We start from the raw sequence: 19,540 nt of genomic DNA on the forward strand, positions 1-19,540 counted from the left end.
TAACCTTTTGCTTTTCTCAATTGAATTTGTAGGTAATATACTGCCTCTAGCATATGGCGTGATCGATTCTGAGAACGATAAGTCTTGGTCATGGTTCTTTCAACGGTTCAAGGAAGCATATGGGGTAAGGGATAACATGTGTATTGTATCTGATAGACATGAAAGCATCATCAAGGCTGTTGCTAGAATTTATCCTACTATTCCGCATTTAGCATGCACATGGCATCTTTGGAAAAATGTATATAATAACTATAGGAAGAGTCATGAAGTGTTGAGTGGTGTATACTATAAAATGGCAAGAGCATACACACATAATGACTTTGATATGCTAATGGGAAAAGTTGAGAAAGAGGATATTCGGGTGAAGGAGTACTTGGATTCAGTGGGAAGGGCAAAGTGGGCTAGGCGTTATTGTCCAGTTAACCGAGCATGGACATTAACATCAAATATTGTTGAGTCCATTAATGCAGCACTCGTATCTGCTAGAGAATTACCAATATATGATTTTTTGGAGGAAGTTAGGTTGATGTATGGACGATGGAATTTCACAAACCAACAAAATGGTTCGTATACATTCACGACGCTTGGAAAAAAATTTCAAGAGTTGCTGACCATTAATGAGAATAAATCTACTCGCATGAAGGTTTGTTTTCGTGCATCTGTATACGTATTTTTTTCATTGCTTATATTTCATCTTTACGATTCTTATACATAAGTATATTTCTTACAAAAAAATTATATATTGATTTGGCATATTATGTTTGTAGTAAAAACTTGATGTGAATCTGTTTGTATATTGTTGCATAGGTAATTCCATCAACATAATACTTACACACCGTAATTGATGAAGGGAGGAGTTTCATTGTGTGTATTGAAAAGAAAACTTGCAGTTGCAAGATGTTCCAAGTCGATGAGATTCCCTGCCCCTATGCTTGGGCTGTTCTTAAGATGAAAAATCTCACTGTCGACAGCTACTGCTCAAACTTGTACAAACCAGAAATTGTGATGAAGACTTATGATGTCCCAATTTATCCGTTACCAAATCAGAGTGAGTGGAATGTGCATGTATACATTTCAGAAGAAGTAGTGTTGCCACCGAGGTACAAGAGATCGCCTGGAAGGCCAAAAAAGAAGTGTGATAAGTCTTTATCTGAATGGTTTTCAAATACACGTACAAACTCGTGCAGTAGATGTGGACATGCAGGACACAATAGGCGCTCTTGTAGGAATGAGCCTAAAAGAAAGTAGCTGTTGTTTGCTAAGTAATTTGTTATGTTTTTCTGGTTTCTGTATTGAACCACGTCGACTTTAAAGCATCATGACATTTGCTGTTCTTATTAGCTTGTTTTTGATGAATGATTCTGTTCTTTTTTGTTGATATTGGATGATTGAAAATAAAGGAACTCTCTATGAATAACTTGCAATATTTCCGCTGTATTATATTGGATGTATACGTGACCGGTATACTTTGTATTCTATGTATGTGTCTGTTTCCAAAATCAGAAACCAATTGCATCATGTTCAGTTCATCAAATTCAGAATTCAGAGACAAGTAATCAGAGATAGAGAATAACTGTATGTATTGCTGGCTGATATACAGTTATGTTTTAATTATGTATACATTAGTGTTATATTTCTGAATACAGCTATGTATTCATGTTGAAAAAAGTTAATTCTGTATACATTCAAATCTCTGGATACAACAATGGCCAAATGTTAACAAAACTGTAAATGATGGCATCCCATAAGTGAATAACTCAACAATGTAAAAAAACTGTTTTGTATTCATTAAATTTTATAATTGTATATTAGGTATTCAACAGATATATCTGTTTTACAAGTCAGAAACTAATTGCATCCGTAACAATTCTAAATACAGCTCTGTATTATCTTTGAAAATATTATTTTAACATCTCTATATACAGCAAATGGCCAATGATTAAATCGACAAATGTAAAATAATGGCATCCCATAATAACTCAACAATGTAAGAACACTTAATTGTATTCATCAAAAAAATAAACTGTATATTGTGAATTCATACTAACAACTGCCATTTTGACAGCAAAACTCCTTACAAAAACATAAAGATAGTATTTTCCCTAAAAACATCATAATCAGATTTTGAACCACACAACTACAAACTAATTAACTATAATTTTTTCAACTTGATCAAAATCTATATTTGGTCTAACTGGCTTCGGAGGTGCCTCATTATCGCTTTCGGCATTTGCTTCCATCTTCCTTTTAGCGTAATCCCACAAAAGAGCACCATATCTCGTACGAAGTAATTCTGCATCAAGGTCTCCATATGGAATACCTTCTCCCTGACTCAAATACTCCGCATATGCAGCAACATACATTCAACAATCCCTGCACGAAAGAAAGAAACAAAAACTGTATTTAAATGATGTATTATCCTCATATATGTCAGTTTTAAAAATCCAAAAATTGACATACATGCTTCCAGGCCTCTGTTGTGGCAAATTGTCAACAAACACGACGTCAAATTTGTCAGCCGGTGCTTTGTCTTTGTACGCAGGGTGATAATTCCAATCAACTCCCTGCTTGGACTGGTAGAAGTCTGTTAAATGTAAATACAAGGGCAATAGATTGGCAAGTTTGTCTATTTCAGATCTAACAGTTGCATCATGACCAGCCGCTCGGTACGAGTCATATATATATAGACGTATGTCAAGGAATGAAAGGACTGCCAACAACCAATGGTTTTTTTCTTTAATGTTGACTGGGATGAATACATAGTCAACCAAATGTCACGGGACAGTGCAATGCAACCGGTGGCCTTTAACGTATTCACATAAAACATCTTCTTGTTTCCCAACACTTATGGCACCATCCGGGTCAAGATAGCCTTTGTGAATAGCATCAATTTTGGTATTAAAAACACAGTCTATAGTGGTAAACTTGTATGTGCTATTTGTATCATATTTGACTTTTTTCCGGAAGTAGTAAAACATGACATCAAGATGCTGCAATAAAAACGAACAAAAACATTTAATATTTAAATCACAAAGCAATATAATGTATGTGAAAAAAGAAGCTAAATCACACCTCGTCATTCCACATCTGACCCTTCATTGATAAAAGGTAGAACCAACTTTTGTCGCTGATTTTCTTAATACCACAGTCCATGGATGTTGGCAGTTTTGCCTTACCCTTTTTGTAGTGGTCCTCTTTGTTCTTTCTATAAAATACACACAAAATATATATCAAAACATTATTAAAACTATGTCTATACAACAAGTACATACGATAGATCAACTAACTTACCTGCTATCATGCCTAACAAGCAGCCCCTCTTTTACCCATTTTGAGAATTCACCGAACAGCTTGGCATCATGTCGCCCCGTGATGCAATTATGATCAAATGGGTGTTTTTTGTCAAATATCTCTGTCAACTTAACTGAACTACCTGTTTGAATACGAACAGAGTTGAATACAATCTTTAATCACATTAACTACAAGCAGAGTGGAATACAATGTAAAAAATAAAAAAATACATCATAATGCTTACCCGAAGCTGACCCAAAATTTGTCATGTAAGGAGACATTTGCAAAGGGCCAGGACGCCTCTCTTTACGCAAAGTCATGACAATTTTTGTTATAGTATTCTGTGTTGGAAGGAATTCATCCGCCAGCTCATACTGAGGCACATGTTCTTGTTCCTTACCAACATGAATACCCTCAAACTCAACAACAACATTGTGCGGTGTCACTTGATTAGAATGATCTGTACCGGCACAAAATGAAGAAGAAGATACACCTTGCACAATATTATCATGAACTAACATGTTGCTTCCTTCGTTGATAGGTATGGCAGCAGGAGTAACAACGATAACATCAGCAGTCTTGATAGGGATTTGTGATCCAAACGGCTATAAACAAAGAGATGACAAACTTTAATCGTAATCTGAAATGTATTTATCATATAACAAAATTTCAACGAAGAGTTGAATAAACTATTAAATGTAGTACCTCTGGTTCGACATAATATCCCAAAATGTCACCTGGTCCCTGAATTTCCTGTGTTGAATCCCTTAATGTATCACCAGTAGAATTAACCTCGTTCACACCAACATCTCCCACTAGGCCCTAAAATGGAAAGGACAAAATCAATAAATTTAGTAATGAACAAGCATTACACAACCAGCTCATATGTGTATATAAGACTTTCAAGTATTTGTATACTGGACTGAGATATGAATACAGTCGTTTAAACTTTTTCAGTAAAATATAAGGTGTTATATTTATGAATACAGTCTGTTAAATATGAATACAATCACTTAACTGTATCATAAAAATGGAAGTATAAAGATAAGTTTAAACATAAATACAATGTTATGTTTATGAATACAGTCTGTTAAAATATGAATGCAATCACTTAACTGTATCATAAAAATGAAAGTCTGAATATAATTGAAAACATGTATACATGTTTGGATACAGTCAAGTATTTTGGATATAGTCAAGTATTTTTGATACATAAAAAGATACAGTCAAGTATTTTGGATACAGAAATAGACTGATACAGGCAACTCATTAGATACCTCTGTTGAAAAATGAGTCGTATAACTCCCGTTTTGTATCGGTGATTTATTGTGTATTCCATTATCATGTTGCTGAAATGTAGATTCTCTGGCAGCACCCTTAAAGAAAAAAAAGATCATTTATGTAAAGATTATTTCAATTGAAAATATTCAAATTATTTTTATTTTACCTTTTCAGAATCCTTATTTCCTTTAATTGCTTCAATAGCTTGAATAATCGTTGTCAAGTTGTCATTGATCAATTTGTGCAAATCATTGAACTCATCCTTCACCTAAAAATATTAAAGAAAATCAAATATAGGAAAGACACATTAACTCCTTGAACTCATCCTTCAATTAAAAGCTATAAATTACACTCACCGACTTCTTAAATTCATTAATTTCTTGCCTCATGAGACACAACTCGTCTTGTTTGGTAGATGTCGGGAACTGGACAGATGGGGTATTTACATGCACTTGTTCATTCCCAATTGGAGAAGCCGACTTTCTTGTTGGTACAATAGGCGTCTTCCTACGGGGAGCAATGTTGGAAATTGAAATTGTTTCGGGTTGCAGATCTGCTTTCTTTGATGACGAAGTCCCAACAGACATCTACCTACGTTTCTTAGATGGTGGAGATTCTGATTGAACAACTCCCTTTTGATGTGTGTCGTTATGGGGTGGTGTAAAAGCAAAATCATCATCATCAAGGACGGGGGCAGTGGTACTTTCTGGTACACCATTGACAAGTGGGGGCAATTGAAGACAAGTAAGCTCATTGACCGTCGAGACTATGTTGGCAAAAATACGCATTTCCTAATCACCATTTTAATACTGTCAGAACTTGTATCAAAATACAAAATATAAGTAGTTTTTAAAATTTGTCAAATATACAAGAATGTCAAGTATACAGTGTATGAATTATATGCTACAGTCAAAATGCTAGTGTATACAAGAATTGTACTGCAGATTTATGAATACAACAAGAAAAGCAACATAGACTACAGTGAAATATAAAGTTGATACACTGTGTCTTTGACTGCATTGTATCAAAATAATATCAGAAACAGTGTATTAAGTATATACTATAGTCAAAATGACATTGTATCCAAGAATTGTATTGCAGATTTATGAATACATCAAGAAAATGCAACATAGACTACAGTGAAGTATAAAGTTGATACACTGTGTCTTTGACTGCATTGTATCAAAATAAATGTCAAAAACAGTGGTTCCATATTTATGATTATAACAAGAAAATATAATACATTTGTCAAAATATAAAATAAAGAAACAGTAAAAATTTAAATACATGAAGGGAACTTATATAACAATGTTGAGTACAACATTTTACCGAGGTGTTATCTTCTTTAAACATGCCGTCCATCAGTTCCTTAAAGCTTGGTTGACTTTCAATGGTCGTCCAATTCAGCATTCCGGGAATGTTGTTGCCCGTCTTGACTGCAAGAGTGGCGTCAACAAATGAACAACACTCATAAAGCCAAACTTGCATAGCAAGTGGCATTCCATGGAGCCTATAAAACTTTTTCTCAGAAGTATCTTGTGAGTCATACTTTTAATCAACTCATTGAATGCTTTCTTACCCCATGGGTAATCCACGTATCTTCCAGACTCTACCAAATCAAAGTGTAGCCTTGATATTTTTACTGCATTCTTCTCATTGGACAAGATATAGGTATGAATGAAATAGAGGACAGCAATCTTAACGGCATCAGCATCATTGAGGCCCCATTTTTTATCTGTGAAGCATTCAATCAAATCTTCCTTTGAGGGCATTTTCTTAGAACCACCAAAATATATCTCCAAAATCCTGTTTTTACCCTTGCGGTTAACTTTAAAAGCATCTTCATCACCAACACACTTCAAACCAGTTATTATTGCAAATTCTCTAATAGAAAACAGCAATTCATTACCATTTATATCAATCAAAAAAGCATCAGGAGTACTTCCAATAAGTTCTCTCACCATGCAGCACCTCAACATTTGTGCTTGAACATCACAGTGTTGCATTCGGGTGAATACACCAAAGCAAGTTTCCCCAAATATTTTGTACTGCTTATCAGTTAGTTTGTCCTTGAGATCTTTAAATACTTCAACATTGTTGTAACAACTCATGTGCACCGAATGAGTAGGAGGATCTTTCAGAAAAAACTTACTCTGCATTATTCAGTTCAACAACAGTCAAAAACTCAGTATGCAGCAATGACAAATTTAAATACACTACAGGCAACAAAAAAATTATTCTAATTGTATCCAGAAAGAAAAATAATGTATCTATTTAACTATACTACAGTCAACAAAATACAAATTCATTCTAATTGTATCCAAAGAAACAATGTATCTACTGAACAATAGTTATGTATACATTGCATTTTGTGTATACATAGTATTCAATACTTACCAAGACAAATGACAAATTGTATTCAATTCTACAAAAATGTATTCACAAGTAGACTGATATACAGATTAAATATAAAATATATACACAATATATATTGTATTCAACACTAAAATGTGCAATCACAAAGTGTATCAAAATTAAAAACTAATAACAAATAAACATTGTATTCATAAATATGAAATAAATACAGTACCTCCCCTGCTTTTGAAGGAACATCTTCAACAACATTTTTTCCCTTGCTAACTGAAGAACCATCGATAACTTTTCTCCGCTTTTCAATACTTGGTAGGGATGCTTCAGATATCGATGAATCAACGACATCTTTTCATTTGGTAGATTTTGAACCTTCATCTCCCATTGTTTCCATATTTACCGGGTCATGGCGCCTCTTAATACTACTCTCAGCATCCATTCTAGCAACAGAGCCTGCAATTTCTTCATCATTTTGAGTGATACACAAATTAAAAGATGGACCATCATCATAATGGTGCACATAATTGGGTATGCCTCTAGTAACTCTGCATGGAGTACTTTTGTCCGCCATTACACCAAAAAATCAAAGCAAAATGCAGTAGAAACCCTAACAATGGCAGAAACCCTAACAATGGCGTAAAATCAAAAAATTGGAAGAATATATTTAACAAAATAAACACAAATTTGTAAAAAACTTCTAAATAACTTACCTAGAAATGCGCAGCAAGAATTTAGGTAATGGAATCAGTGGAGGATCGTGTATAGATATAATGGAGAAAAAATTGGAAGAGATTGAGAGATAATGAGAGAGAAAATGGGTTGATCAGGGGAAAAATATGAATACAAGCCTTATGTTGCGGTTGATTTTTAATTTTAACCATGTTTAAATGTTTTAGTTATGTACAGTAATTGATATACACCTTTTAGTTATGGAATGTAATTAATTTAAAGTATAGCTACTAGATATAAATAAGGCTTAATGTTATCTACACCATGTAGATTTCCCTAGTATTTTTCTATTGCAATTTAGTATGAATTCAAACAAATATTATACAGAATGTGGATGTTGGGCTTTTAATGACCCAAATCCACAAGAGACATGGTAAAAATTTCACGGGGTAGTTGATTTGACATTATCATTTAATCTGTATCAATTTTTTAAATTTATATATATATATATATAATATGCAGTGTCCAAAGTTAAGCTTGACTATATCAAAATTCAGACATTGAAATTACATATGAGTAAAGTTGATTCATTTCTACTTGAAGTTCAAGCAAAAATGATTGGGCTTCAGTAATTTTTATCTGACTTTAGCCATTTTGCTACTTATGAAGTTAAAAGCTTGGATGGTCACTTAACTTTGGATAATTGGCAATCGTAGTTACTCAACTTAAAAGTTAGAACTTTGATGGCTACTCAACTTTGCCTACTTAGCTTGAATGATCATTTTATACAAAAATATAATTTTTAGTACCCATTTTAATGATGTGGCAGCTATAAATTATTTTTGAAAAAATACTCTATTTAAGAAAATTAAAATTAATATTTTAATTTATTTAGGATCTAATTCATCATAATTAGTGCATATAATACTAAGTTTTAAAATTTTATTCATCGTAAGTTTTAAATTATTATTCATCATTAATGCATAAACTAGATGGCCCGTGCCCGTGCAAGGCACGGGTGTCTGCCCGGTATAGCTGTGTGCATTATTTGTTGTAGTATTCGATGGTATTGGTCTGAAGAAGCAGATGCATAATATTTATATTAGAAAAATCATCAATACCATATTAATTAGTGATCAACTCTTTATCAGGTGCAGAATCTCTAAATTATACTGAGAGTTAATCTACTATAACCCAGAATATGTGCATACTCAATTTCCCATTTCTTTAACCAAAAAATTGCAAATTTTGAGTTATGAAGAAAGTGAGAGGTTTCTGACCTAGGGAGAGGCTAGTAAGAGTTATCCGTTGTTTGGTTCACCGGAGAAGAAAGGGAAGAGTTATTAGCAGAGCCATTTCAAAGCTTTGCAAATTGGGACGTATGCAGAGAATGCAGAGAAGCCAACAAAAACCATTAGGAGTTCAGCTCAAGGTTACTAAAGCCATGTATACAAAACAGTAATGACAATTGAATTAAGGATGGAAAACACCCTTGATCACTGCGTTGCGGCTAACTCCCAGATCTGGGGTATGGAAATTACCAAAAAGTAATATTACAACAATTGTTTGTGGTGAGCAAGACATTTTTGCAACAGAGCATGTTCCTTATATGTAAAAAAAGGGAACTGGTTTGGGTCAATTCTATACGGTGGATGATGGAGGTGCTTGGCAGTACAAAATATATCATAATGAAAGCAAGAAACCATGATAAGGAAATTCACATAAGTTTCCCTGCTGAAATTTACAAGCAGCCATAGCAAAAGCACCTACAGGAGCTGTCAGATTATTGTCAAGAAGTGAATTGTTAGGCTTCATATCACAAATTACTGAGATTGGGTGATGATAATAATTTACAAAAGCCAATATCTACTGCAATATTTATTCTTTCAGGAAATATTAACTTGCATATCCAAATTATGTTTCTTCAGAAAAGCAAAACTGAAACACACACATAGAACCTTCACAAGGTTTTTCAGTTACAGCTTTTCCCTTGGCATTTAGCTTGGAGAAGATTTATATTCTAATACCACAAATCAAGTTTATAATCAAAAAAAATTTCTGGATAAGATACAATCAATCAAAGCTTCATCCACTCATCACTAATTATTGCAATAGAATCCATAATTGGTCTCTGCATATTATTTCTTAGGATATATGGAACTTCCTATTATTTCATTTGTCAGATATACTTTGAAAAAGTATTTCTGTATCGAAAGTTTTTCTTAGAAGGTTCATTATCTGATCTCTTTAATCTTGTTTTATTCATTCATAAGGATTGTGTCTTCACTCTTAGGCCTCCACACAAACCAAAAGAATCAAATTAGCAGTCAATTGGATAAGTGTTGTTTCGTTTAGTTGCTTAAAAGAAAAATCACACTTGTTACCCATTTTTCCTGATACCTAGCATCTAAACCAACAACATATTGTTACGATCAGATTAAACATTACGATATTAAAAAAATTGATTCGTTAGTGAGACTGTACTCCGAAATGAACTACCTAGCAGAATTTCAGCAGAAATATAAAAGTTATCCCTCTCATTACTGTAGACCATGTGTACATGACAGGATATTTTTAGTCGATAAGTAAAACTATAAAAGGTCCATTTACCTAATTAATTTGCATTACCTGAATTAGCACCAAACCAAAGATCAAAACAAATAGAAACTAAAAGTCATGACAACTGTATATTATTGACTATATAAAGATTTTCACTTTGCTGGTGAAATCCTTTTTCCTGGTATTTGCTATGACATAAAATGTGTTCCTTAAAACTTTTTTCTAGTGTAATTGCTGATATTTTAATGATTAATCTCACTCCACTCCTACCCTGTATGGCTTACTCCTATAACATGTGAATATTATTTTCACTGTTTACTATTTATAATTGTCAACAATGTCACCTTTATAGCATTCCACTGACTCTATGTCCAACCAAATAGAAAAGATGACTTGGAAATAATATTTGAGTACATATTATATTAAACCTATCAACAGCACAAAGAAGAAATCAAAAAGAAAATAACAACAAATCACCAACACCACTAAGATTAATATGCATGTGCCTTTAACCTTCATATAAAATTTGAGCAATATCAGAGAAAACAATACAGCAGTAGCATTAAACTTTCTAAATAGATTCACCCGAAAATGTAGTCTCATTTTATCCATAAAATGAAAATCCTTAAAACACATCAACATGGAAGGGCAACAATATGGAAATCGAAAAATGCGATCAACCAATACCATCACCATGTTAGCATCATATGGTCCAAGAGAAAAGGATGAAAGAATAAAAAATGTGAACAGGTAACATGCATTAGTAAAAGCTCAATGAGTTATGCTTAACAATAGATAAGAAATATGAAAAAATCTTACCTTTCATTTTCGCCGAGCTTCAAAGACTGCTTTACTAAGTTCAAATTCAACCTTAATCAACTGGTAACACACGATTCAATTTCCTTCACAAGCAAATGAAGATTGCAAGTGGTAAAGCCAGTCATATATGGCTAAATTGATTCTTCATGAGTCATCGCTCACGTCAACTCCCATTTAATTATCTAGTAAAAAGAGTAGTAATATTGAAATGAGTCAGTACTTTGCTTTTGATTCATAGTGAATTGACAACAGATAATGCATAAAATAATTTTCTAATGGAAATAAGCAATGTTGCTTTGGAGTTTCTGAATGATAAATGTTTATTTTATGGTTAAGAGGACGTTAACCATCTGGTTACTCAAATATATGACAGAATCATGCTTCGTTTATCTAGAATTATTACTTAAGATTCAGTAGTTTAGTTTATACATCAACTTGATTGAATGTTCAGGTTTAGCGCAGGAAATTCATGACTCCCACAAAAAAAAATGATTCCATAAAAGCAAATCCCTGCATCAGGATAAGAGTAGGTTGTAAAAACGGGCTCACCGCAGTTCATACAACATAGGCAACATTTCAAGAAAGAAATGTACACCCACAACCTATTGTAAAATTGCAAAATCTTCTGATTTTTGTATAAATGTCTAAAAGCTAATAATTGTCAACAAATCACGTGATGTATCTATACGTCTTTCTTTTTCTGCTGTAATGAAGCAGTTCATTACAGAAGCAGGTCAGCAGATTGAGAAATCAATTTACTAAGATATAACCAACCAACCAATGTACCTAGTGCAATCCCACAATGTGGGGTTTGGGGAGGGTAAAGTGTACACAGACCTTACCCCTACAGTTTACTAAGATATAGAATGAGTATATATACCTATCTGCAATTCATCACCATATTGGTCTTTTCTGGAAACCATCTTCAAAATTCAAGGTTGTGAACTCCTAATGCAGCTTTCAGTAACATAATTCTTTAGTCATTGTTGTACTTCCCTACAATTGAATAATTCATTATAGCCAATAGAATTACCAGTCCAATAACTTCATCTCCCATTCTCTCTTATTCAAGCTGTGCTCTTCTGCACCATTCAAAGAAACTATAACTTAGTAATGTAGCACAAAACAATCATTCAGGTTGATTGGTAAAGAAATTTTTTCTCTTACTATCAGGACTATGCTCAACATTTGTTACAAACAAGGCCATCACAAAAATTCAACCTCAAAATGTTAGCTTAACACACAAAGTCACAAGAATATACTCGGACCAAGGCCCTAGATATATATTTCTGAGCATGCATGTCTTAGCAGGTGCAGATACTAAGATGCATGTAATAAAATCCAGCCAAAAAAAGGATGTAAAGAATAGAAAAGCTAACAAAAAAGTACAGAAATAACCTCTTATAATGGAAGAATTGTCCCCTTTTCCGCACCTTGAGCAATTTCCACTTTTAGAAACCCTGTGAAATCAAAATTTTGCAACTGTTATATTCCAACTATATAAATCATAAATATTCAGTAATGTCATGTACTGAGAAATTAAAATCCACAAATCATGAATAGTGGAAAAGATGTAAACGGGTTGACACTTGACCCAAAATATTATAATCACTTAACAAGAAATCAACAACAAATGGTACATCTTTGGGAGCCAGAGGACGAAAAGAGGTAAGCACTATTGGTGTCTTCTAGAAAAAAAAAAAATCATGGGTTTACAGTTTACTAACCAAAATGAATAAACAAATAAGTAATTTCAATTTCCCCTTGATGCTTTGTATGAGCTGAATTCACAAGAAATGGAAATGGGTGTCCGCCAAACGACATCCACACACATGACGATTTGTAATGTTCAGACTCATTCGATGTTCCTCTGTAGTGAAGAAACTGAAAATAACACATGCGTGGTTGAAATAGCAAAGTAAACACAAAGAAGCTATCCATTTCACTAATTCTCTATAGCGAAAAAACTGAAAAGCCACCGATGAAACCCAATTCAAATATTTCTTGGAATTGATCAACGCTTTTTCCATCCAAACTTGTTCTTTCATAGAAATCGCAAAAAGAACACGCTAAATTGAAAGTAGGAGCCTACAGAAAATTGAACTCACCGGGAAAAAAAAAAACCAGTAGAAAACTGATCGGATGCGCAGAAGATCGTAGAACATGGTAGAATTGTAATGAATATCTGATTTATTTTAATTAATTGGATCACCGCGAAATTACAGTTTTACCCTTGGTCGTCCAAGGGACTCACGCTTATTATATAGTAGAAAATAATGAACATATTGATATATACTTATACGAGATATCACAAGTAATATTGTAAGACATATAATGGTGCAAATTGTTAATATGACATAGTATATAAGGTGTTTTTTTTTTGTACGAGTTGTTAATAACAACAGTTTACTGGCTCAGTAGTTTAATTTAATAGAATTGTATATTCTTAGAATGATTTTTTTTTATTATTTATGCCTTAAAATATAATTAGTATATAAGGTGTTTTTTTTTTGTACGAGTTGTTAATAACAACAGTTTACTGGCTCAGTAGTTTAATTTAATAGAATTGTATATTCTTAGAATGATTTTTTTTTATTATTTATGCCTTAAAATATAATTACTTGAGACAACTTGTATAATTATATATTTATATTTTCATTATTTTTATGTATTAGTGATGGATAATATGCTAAAATCTAGTATTATATGCACTAATTAATTAGTTTACTTAACTAGTAAAGTTTTTTAAATTGTGTTTAAGTTTCTTTTTTAATCTAAATTTTTATATATTTATATGCTCATTATTTTTATGTATTAGAGATGAATAATTTTCTAAAATTTAGTATTATATGCGTTGACTATGATGAATTAGATTCTAAATAAATTTAAATATTAATTTTACTTTTTTAAAATATTTTTATTCTAAAAATTTATAGTTGCCGCGTCACTAAATAGATACCGGAAATTATATTTCCGGCTAAAAGACCATCGAAGCTAACTAGGTAAAGTTGAGTGACCTTTGGAAGACAAAATAAAGTTGAGTAACTGTGATGACCAATTATCCAAAATTGAGTGATCATCCACGCTTCTGACTCTGAACTTATGTACATGAACTTCGAACATAAATGACTGAAGTCGGACAAAAAAAACTAAACTTCAATCTATGTGCCTGAACTTAAGGTATATTAAACTTCACCTAATGTTTAATATTGTCCCCAATGAGTACACATCCAAAAGAATCTAAAAACACCATTTAAATAGCAACGTTAAATCCGACATCCGTGCATTTTGCCATGCGGAAAAAATGTGTAAATACTAAGATGAATTAGCGATGACATATATAAGACTTGTAAAATTAGAAATTATTACATCCTTTGAAGGTGCATCTAGCACAGTAAAATAACTTGGTCATGTGTTATGTAAAGCTTTAGACTTTAGCTACACCAGTCATTTGGTGTGTGAGTTATATATGATGATTGAATAAAATAAAAATGCATAGACCTAAAATTATGACGAGCATAAAAATGTTTAAAAAACCTGAACCCTATAATAATCACTAATCAGTGCATACGCTAACTAGGAATAAAATACTATTGAAATAATGAGGCTATATCAGCAGCGACACGAAGTAGATGAAAGTTAACTAAACATTTATGGAGGGTAAGTAGAATAAAACTCTTAATTTGTCTTAAAAAGTAAATTATTCGATATTATATAATATATAATAAAGTTGATCTGTATATAAAGTGGAGGATCCAACTTTGAAGTTTAATCAAATCATATAAATCATATACGATTAGAGTCGCTGTTTGACCATCTCTTGTAATGTGATGATATGATGCTGCTAGTGGACCAAGTATACACGTGGAAAGCAAGAATCTGTTTCTTAAAGAGATAAAACACTTGGAATTATCCATATTAGAAAATAAGTCACTGATTGTGCAAGCGTTTGTACATAAAGATATGATATTTTAAAGAAAATATTTGAAAAAAACGTTGAAAAAAGGATATTTAAAAGTAGAAATTGTGTTTTGGGCATATATTTAATTTTTAAAAATGTAAGTGGAAAAAATTCACTTAGAAAGCCGATCGGAACCACTTTTTCAAATTTGAACCTCATCTTCAACTTTTCTTTTTTCAAAAAAATTCATCCAATATATAAGCAAAAGCGTAAAAAAAAAGTTATGTCCACACGAGCCCAATGTGTAAGTTATCCTAAGGTCTATATTCAATTTGTAAGAGAGTAAGAGATCTCATTTCCTCGTATTTTGGTCATTTGCTATGTATCATCTTTGCACAACATTTTCTAATAAAACAAAAGAAGATTCTGGAAAAATACTTCTTAAAACACTTTCCTCTTTTTAAATCTCTTTTATATTGATTAATTTTCTTCTGTTGGTTTTTTTCTTTATTGAACTATTTCAAGGACGAATTCTCTCAATATTTTAAGTAATGCTGTCTGATAGAATCAACAATCATCGAATAATATGAAAATAGAAGTCATTAGGCCATCTCCAGTCTTGCACCATTTTTTGCACCAAATGCTATTTTGGTGCAAAAAATTGTGTTTTAGAGCTCCAACCTTACACTATTTTTTCCACCATTTTGGTGCATGAATAGTGTTGCACCAAATTTGGTGCAACACTATTCATTGCATCATTACTATTCATTAATAATAAAAAAATTTTTTATTATATAACACTTTTAATTTAACATATTATAAATTTTAATTTTTACATTTAGATTCCTAATATACCTATTCATCTACACCATTACTATTCATTAATATATATATATATATTTTATTAAATAACACTTTTAATTTAACATATTATAAATTTTAATTTATAATTTTAGATTCCTAATATACCTAATTATTTTTTATGTAATATCTTATAATATTAATTTTACATCTTAATTTTGGAGTGTAAGTTTTATAAATTAATTTTTCGTATATATTATTTTATATAAAATTGTAAGTTAATTTTATTATAAGTTATAATTGTATTAAAATATATAACCATCACAAAAATGAAAAGTGCAAATATAAAATATAATATGTTGTTAATAAATAACACAATGTTCAATAACATAATAATTTCGAATATATAACACAATTATAACACAATGTTCAATAACAACACAATGATCAATAACATAACAATGTTCAATACATTAAAATTGAAAATACATTAAACAACATAATAATTTAGAAAATTATAACAATAATTTAGTATTCTGGTAGGTCGTTTTCAGATCCACCAATATCATTAAAATATTGAGTGTATGGGGCAGAGGATTGTTGTGGTTGTGGCTGTTGAAATTGTTGACTTCTTTTATCATTATTCGTTTTTGTTCTTGTCGAATAAATTCACAAATATTTGGATCACCAATAGAATCTAAATTCGACAATAAAATTTTATTTTCTTCTTTAAATTCTTTTAGTTTCAAAGCTTTATCTTTCATCTCCAACAATAATTCTTGAAGCTGTAGCTGATTATGACCTTTGGGTATGGCATGCATATTTTGGTATGCCCGGCACCAATAATGACATTAATGTTTTAGAATCGTCACATCTGTTTTCCAATCTTGCTAAAGGTTTTGCTCCTCCCGCCTATTATGTTATTCAAGGAAACGAATATGATGTGGTTTATTATTTAGCTGACAGTATATATCCAAAATGGTCCACAATTGTGCAAACCATTCATGAGCCACAATCTCAAAAGAAGAAATATTTCGCGACGAAACAAGAATCATGTCGAAAAGATGTTGAACGTGCATTCGGAGTTTTGCAATTATTGCAGGGCCGTCGCGTTTTTGGAGAAAAGAAGTGCTACATGATATATTTACATCATGTATTATACTGCACAACATGATAATCGAGGATGAGCATGATCTTAATGTACCAATTCAAGATGTTTGGGAAGGTCCAACTCTAACAGTAGAAATGGTAGTAGATGAAAATTATCGATTTGAACAATTTTTAGCTCGACACAAAAAAATTAAGAACAAAGATGCTCATTTTGCACTTCGTAATGCATTAGTAGAGCATTTATGGGAGCAACGTACTAATCATGGAAGTTGAATATTTATGTAGAAATTAAAATAAATTCTACCTTAATGTAATGGTATTTATTTAATTATATTTTATCAATGATTTCACTTTTATTTGAATTATCCATTAATATGTATAACGTATAATATTTGCTTACAATTTATATTATTTTAAATTTTATGGTATAAAATAATTTTATATTAAATGATTATATAACAAAGGATTATGAATTATATGGGATGAATATGTAAAAAAAGAAAAAAGAGAATTTTTTTTATGAAATTAAAAATAAAATTTAAGTAAAAGAAAATAATATAATATAAAAGAGAGAGAAGAATATAAAAGGAATGTTCTTTTTTTGGTGCAATGGGTTGGAGTTAATTTGCACCATTTTGGTGTTTGCACCATTTTGGTGCAAAAAATGATGCAATGGGTTGAAGATGCCAGGCAAAAAATGATGCAATGGGTTGGAGATGCCAGGAATCCCTCTTGGACCAAGAAATATCATTGACATTCTTGTGAATTGAAAATACCCAAAATAAACTTGAGGACTTCTAAAATATAATATATTTGCCACTTGGAGAATAAGCAACATAATAGAAAAACCATCCACTTATCCAGGAATGATGTAGTCATCAATTAGCATACATGGAAAGAGTAAACTTTTGTTTTCTTCAATCTGAAATTAAATAAATAACTCCTGTAAAAATAAAATTAAAAAAATTGTTCTTTTTTCTTTTTTGTGGTTTTTTGCAAACCCATATCAAAACTAAGTATCCTTCTCTTTCTTATGTAGGCAATGGAAATGCTTTTTGGATACTGATATAATAAGTCGTTACCAGATAATTATACACAGATATTTTATTTTGTGAAAATAATATTTGTCTAATGGTGCAAATACAACCTAGCACCAATTAAGCAAAATTATCTATAAATTTTTCTTAAGATGATTATATGAAAGCGGTTTATCCGGTAAAAATACTTTTAACCAAAAAAAAAAAATCCAAGACTAATTGTAACAAGAGAAGTACTTGTTACCAGAATTGAGAAACGGAAGGAAGAAGAAGAAAAAGAGAGATAGAGGGAAAAGTAGATATTTTTTATAATTGATAATGAGCTCAATTCAGTACAAGGGTACGTAACACCCAGAATCCAGCTAATTTCCCTAATACACGTGTCCTTTCCCATAGCAAAATTAAGGACTAAATATGTCACGACCCGCCTAGGGGTCGTGACAGGTACTCGGGGCTAACCACCGAGCACCACTCGTCCGGCTACTCATCATGCTCAATAAGCCTTATTTTATCAATTTCACATTCAAATCGTAAGATAATCATCTTTCATTTGAAACATAAATACTTTCATAGATATAAGCCTTTCGGCTATCAAAATAATATACATATATACGGTAGTAATCTCGTGAGACCATATAACTCACACTGCATATCTACGAGCCTCTACTAGAGTACTAGACATATGGACGGGACAAGACCCCGTCGTGCCCATAATACATATATATGTATATACACAAAAGAATGAACTAAGTAGCACCTCCGGAACAATGGAGTGCTCTCAAGTCAGCTACTGGCTCCTACGAGTCTGGATCAAGATCACCTCCCTGTCTACCTGTGAGCATGAACACAGCGTCCAAAGAAAATGGGTGTCAGTACGAACATTGTACTGAGTATGAGAGGCATAAATAATGAAGATACGTCAATGAGATAAAGAAAGCATTAGTAAAGAGCAACTGTATATGACTGTCACTTATAAAAGAAATAACACATTCTATCTTACTCATAATCATCATCATATCATATATGCATAAATGTATAAGCTGCCCGTCCATACCGGATCGGTGTGATAATCATTAGCCTGCGTCCAGGCCTCCCGCGTCCGGGGTACCATCTCATGCCTCCCACTAGTGGTGCTGCCCGTGCCATATAGACACGGTGTAATCATCTATAAGCCTCCCGCCTTAGCGGTGCTACCCGGCCATATAGGCGTGGTGTAATATCATCAACATGTACTCATCATAATGCATGCATAGAAACTCAGAGATACCTATACTTTATCGAGGTGACATAAGGTTGTGGACCTTCGATTCCATTATGGAGCATTTATAAGTATTCTGCCTCACCTTGAAGGAAATAGTATATAAGGTGAGTGTATACAATAAACAACATCATTAACTTTGTAGGGATATCATATCATGAACTCTAGAATCTTTAGACTTAAACTCTTTGTTTTCCGGAATGTAGGAAATTCATGAAGAAGAAAGAAAAGTCAAGCCATAGGATTCATGCCATAGAAAGAAAGTACTAGCCTCACATACCTTTTCCATTTAACTAATCTATCGCTTGCTTGTTCTCCTTCGATGCCCACGTTTCTACCTTCAAGAGAAGTCGCATGAACATTAGCTAATCGATTACTTGAACGTGCTTACTAGAGCTAAAGAAAATTGGGCAGCATTTCCTTTGTTTATACAACATTTCCCCG

At 32.2% G+C, this 19,540-nt stretch overlaps 1 protein-coding gene across 14 annotated transcripts; it reads right to left on the reverse strand.

Annotated features, from left to right (window-relative positions):
• Positions 1-1,987: 1,987 nt before the first annotated feature.
• On the reverse strand, positions 1,988-13,261 carry LOC132641211 (uncharacterized). 14 transcript variants are annotated; one of them, XM_060358118.1, is made up of 16 exons: positions 13,098-13,259; positions 12,388-12,449; positions 12,023-12,071; positions 11,870-11,937; positions 10,990-11,171; positions 7,163-7,395; positions 5,902-6,725; positions 4,929-5,363; positions 4,739-4,840; positions 4,569-4,667; positions 3,997-4,113; positions 3,536-3,896; positions 3,292-3,433; positions 3,073-3,205; positions 2,461-2,990; positions 1,988-2,373 (listed from the first exon to the last, which is right to left on the reverse strand). In XM_060358118.1, exons 8-15 carry the CDS (start codon positions 5,157-5,159, stop codon positions 2,775-2,777), a joined length of 1,401 nt encoding a protein of 466 aa, XP_060214101.1. In that variant the 5' UTR covers positions 5,160-5,363; positions 5,902-6,725; positions 7,163-7,395; positions 10,990-11,171; positions 11,870-11,937; positions 12,023-12,071; positions 12,388-12,449; positions 13,098-13,259; the 3' UTR covers positions 1,988-2,373; positions 2,461-2,774. The 14 variants fall into 14 exon arrangements, with proteins under 14 accessions (XP_060214101.1, XP_060214097.1, XP_060214094.1 ...); XM_060358114.1 differs by having other exon boundaries at positions 11,870-11,946; XM_060358111.1 differs by adding an exon at positions 12,717-12,873 and having other exon boundaries at positions 11,870-12,071.
• Positions 13,262-19,540: the final 6,279 nt, after the last annotated feature.

This window comes from Lycium barbarum, chromosome 5 (genome assembly GCF_019175385.1).
Source record: "Lycium barbarum isolate Lr01 chromosome 5, ASM1917538v2, whole genome shotgun sequence".
Lineage (NCBI taxonomy): Eukaryota > Viridiplantae > Streptophyta > Magnoliopsida > Solanales > Solanaceae > Lycium > Lycium barbarum.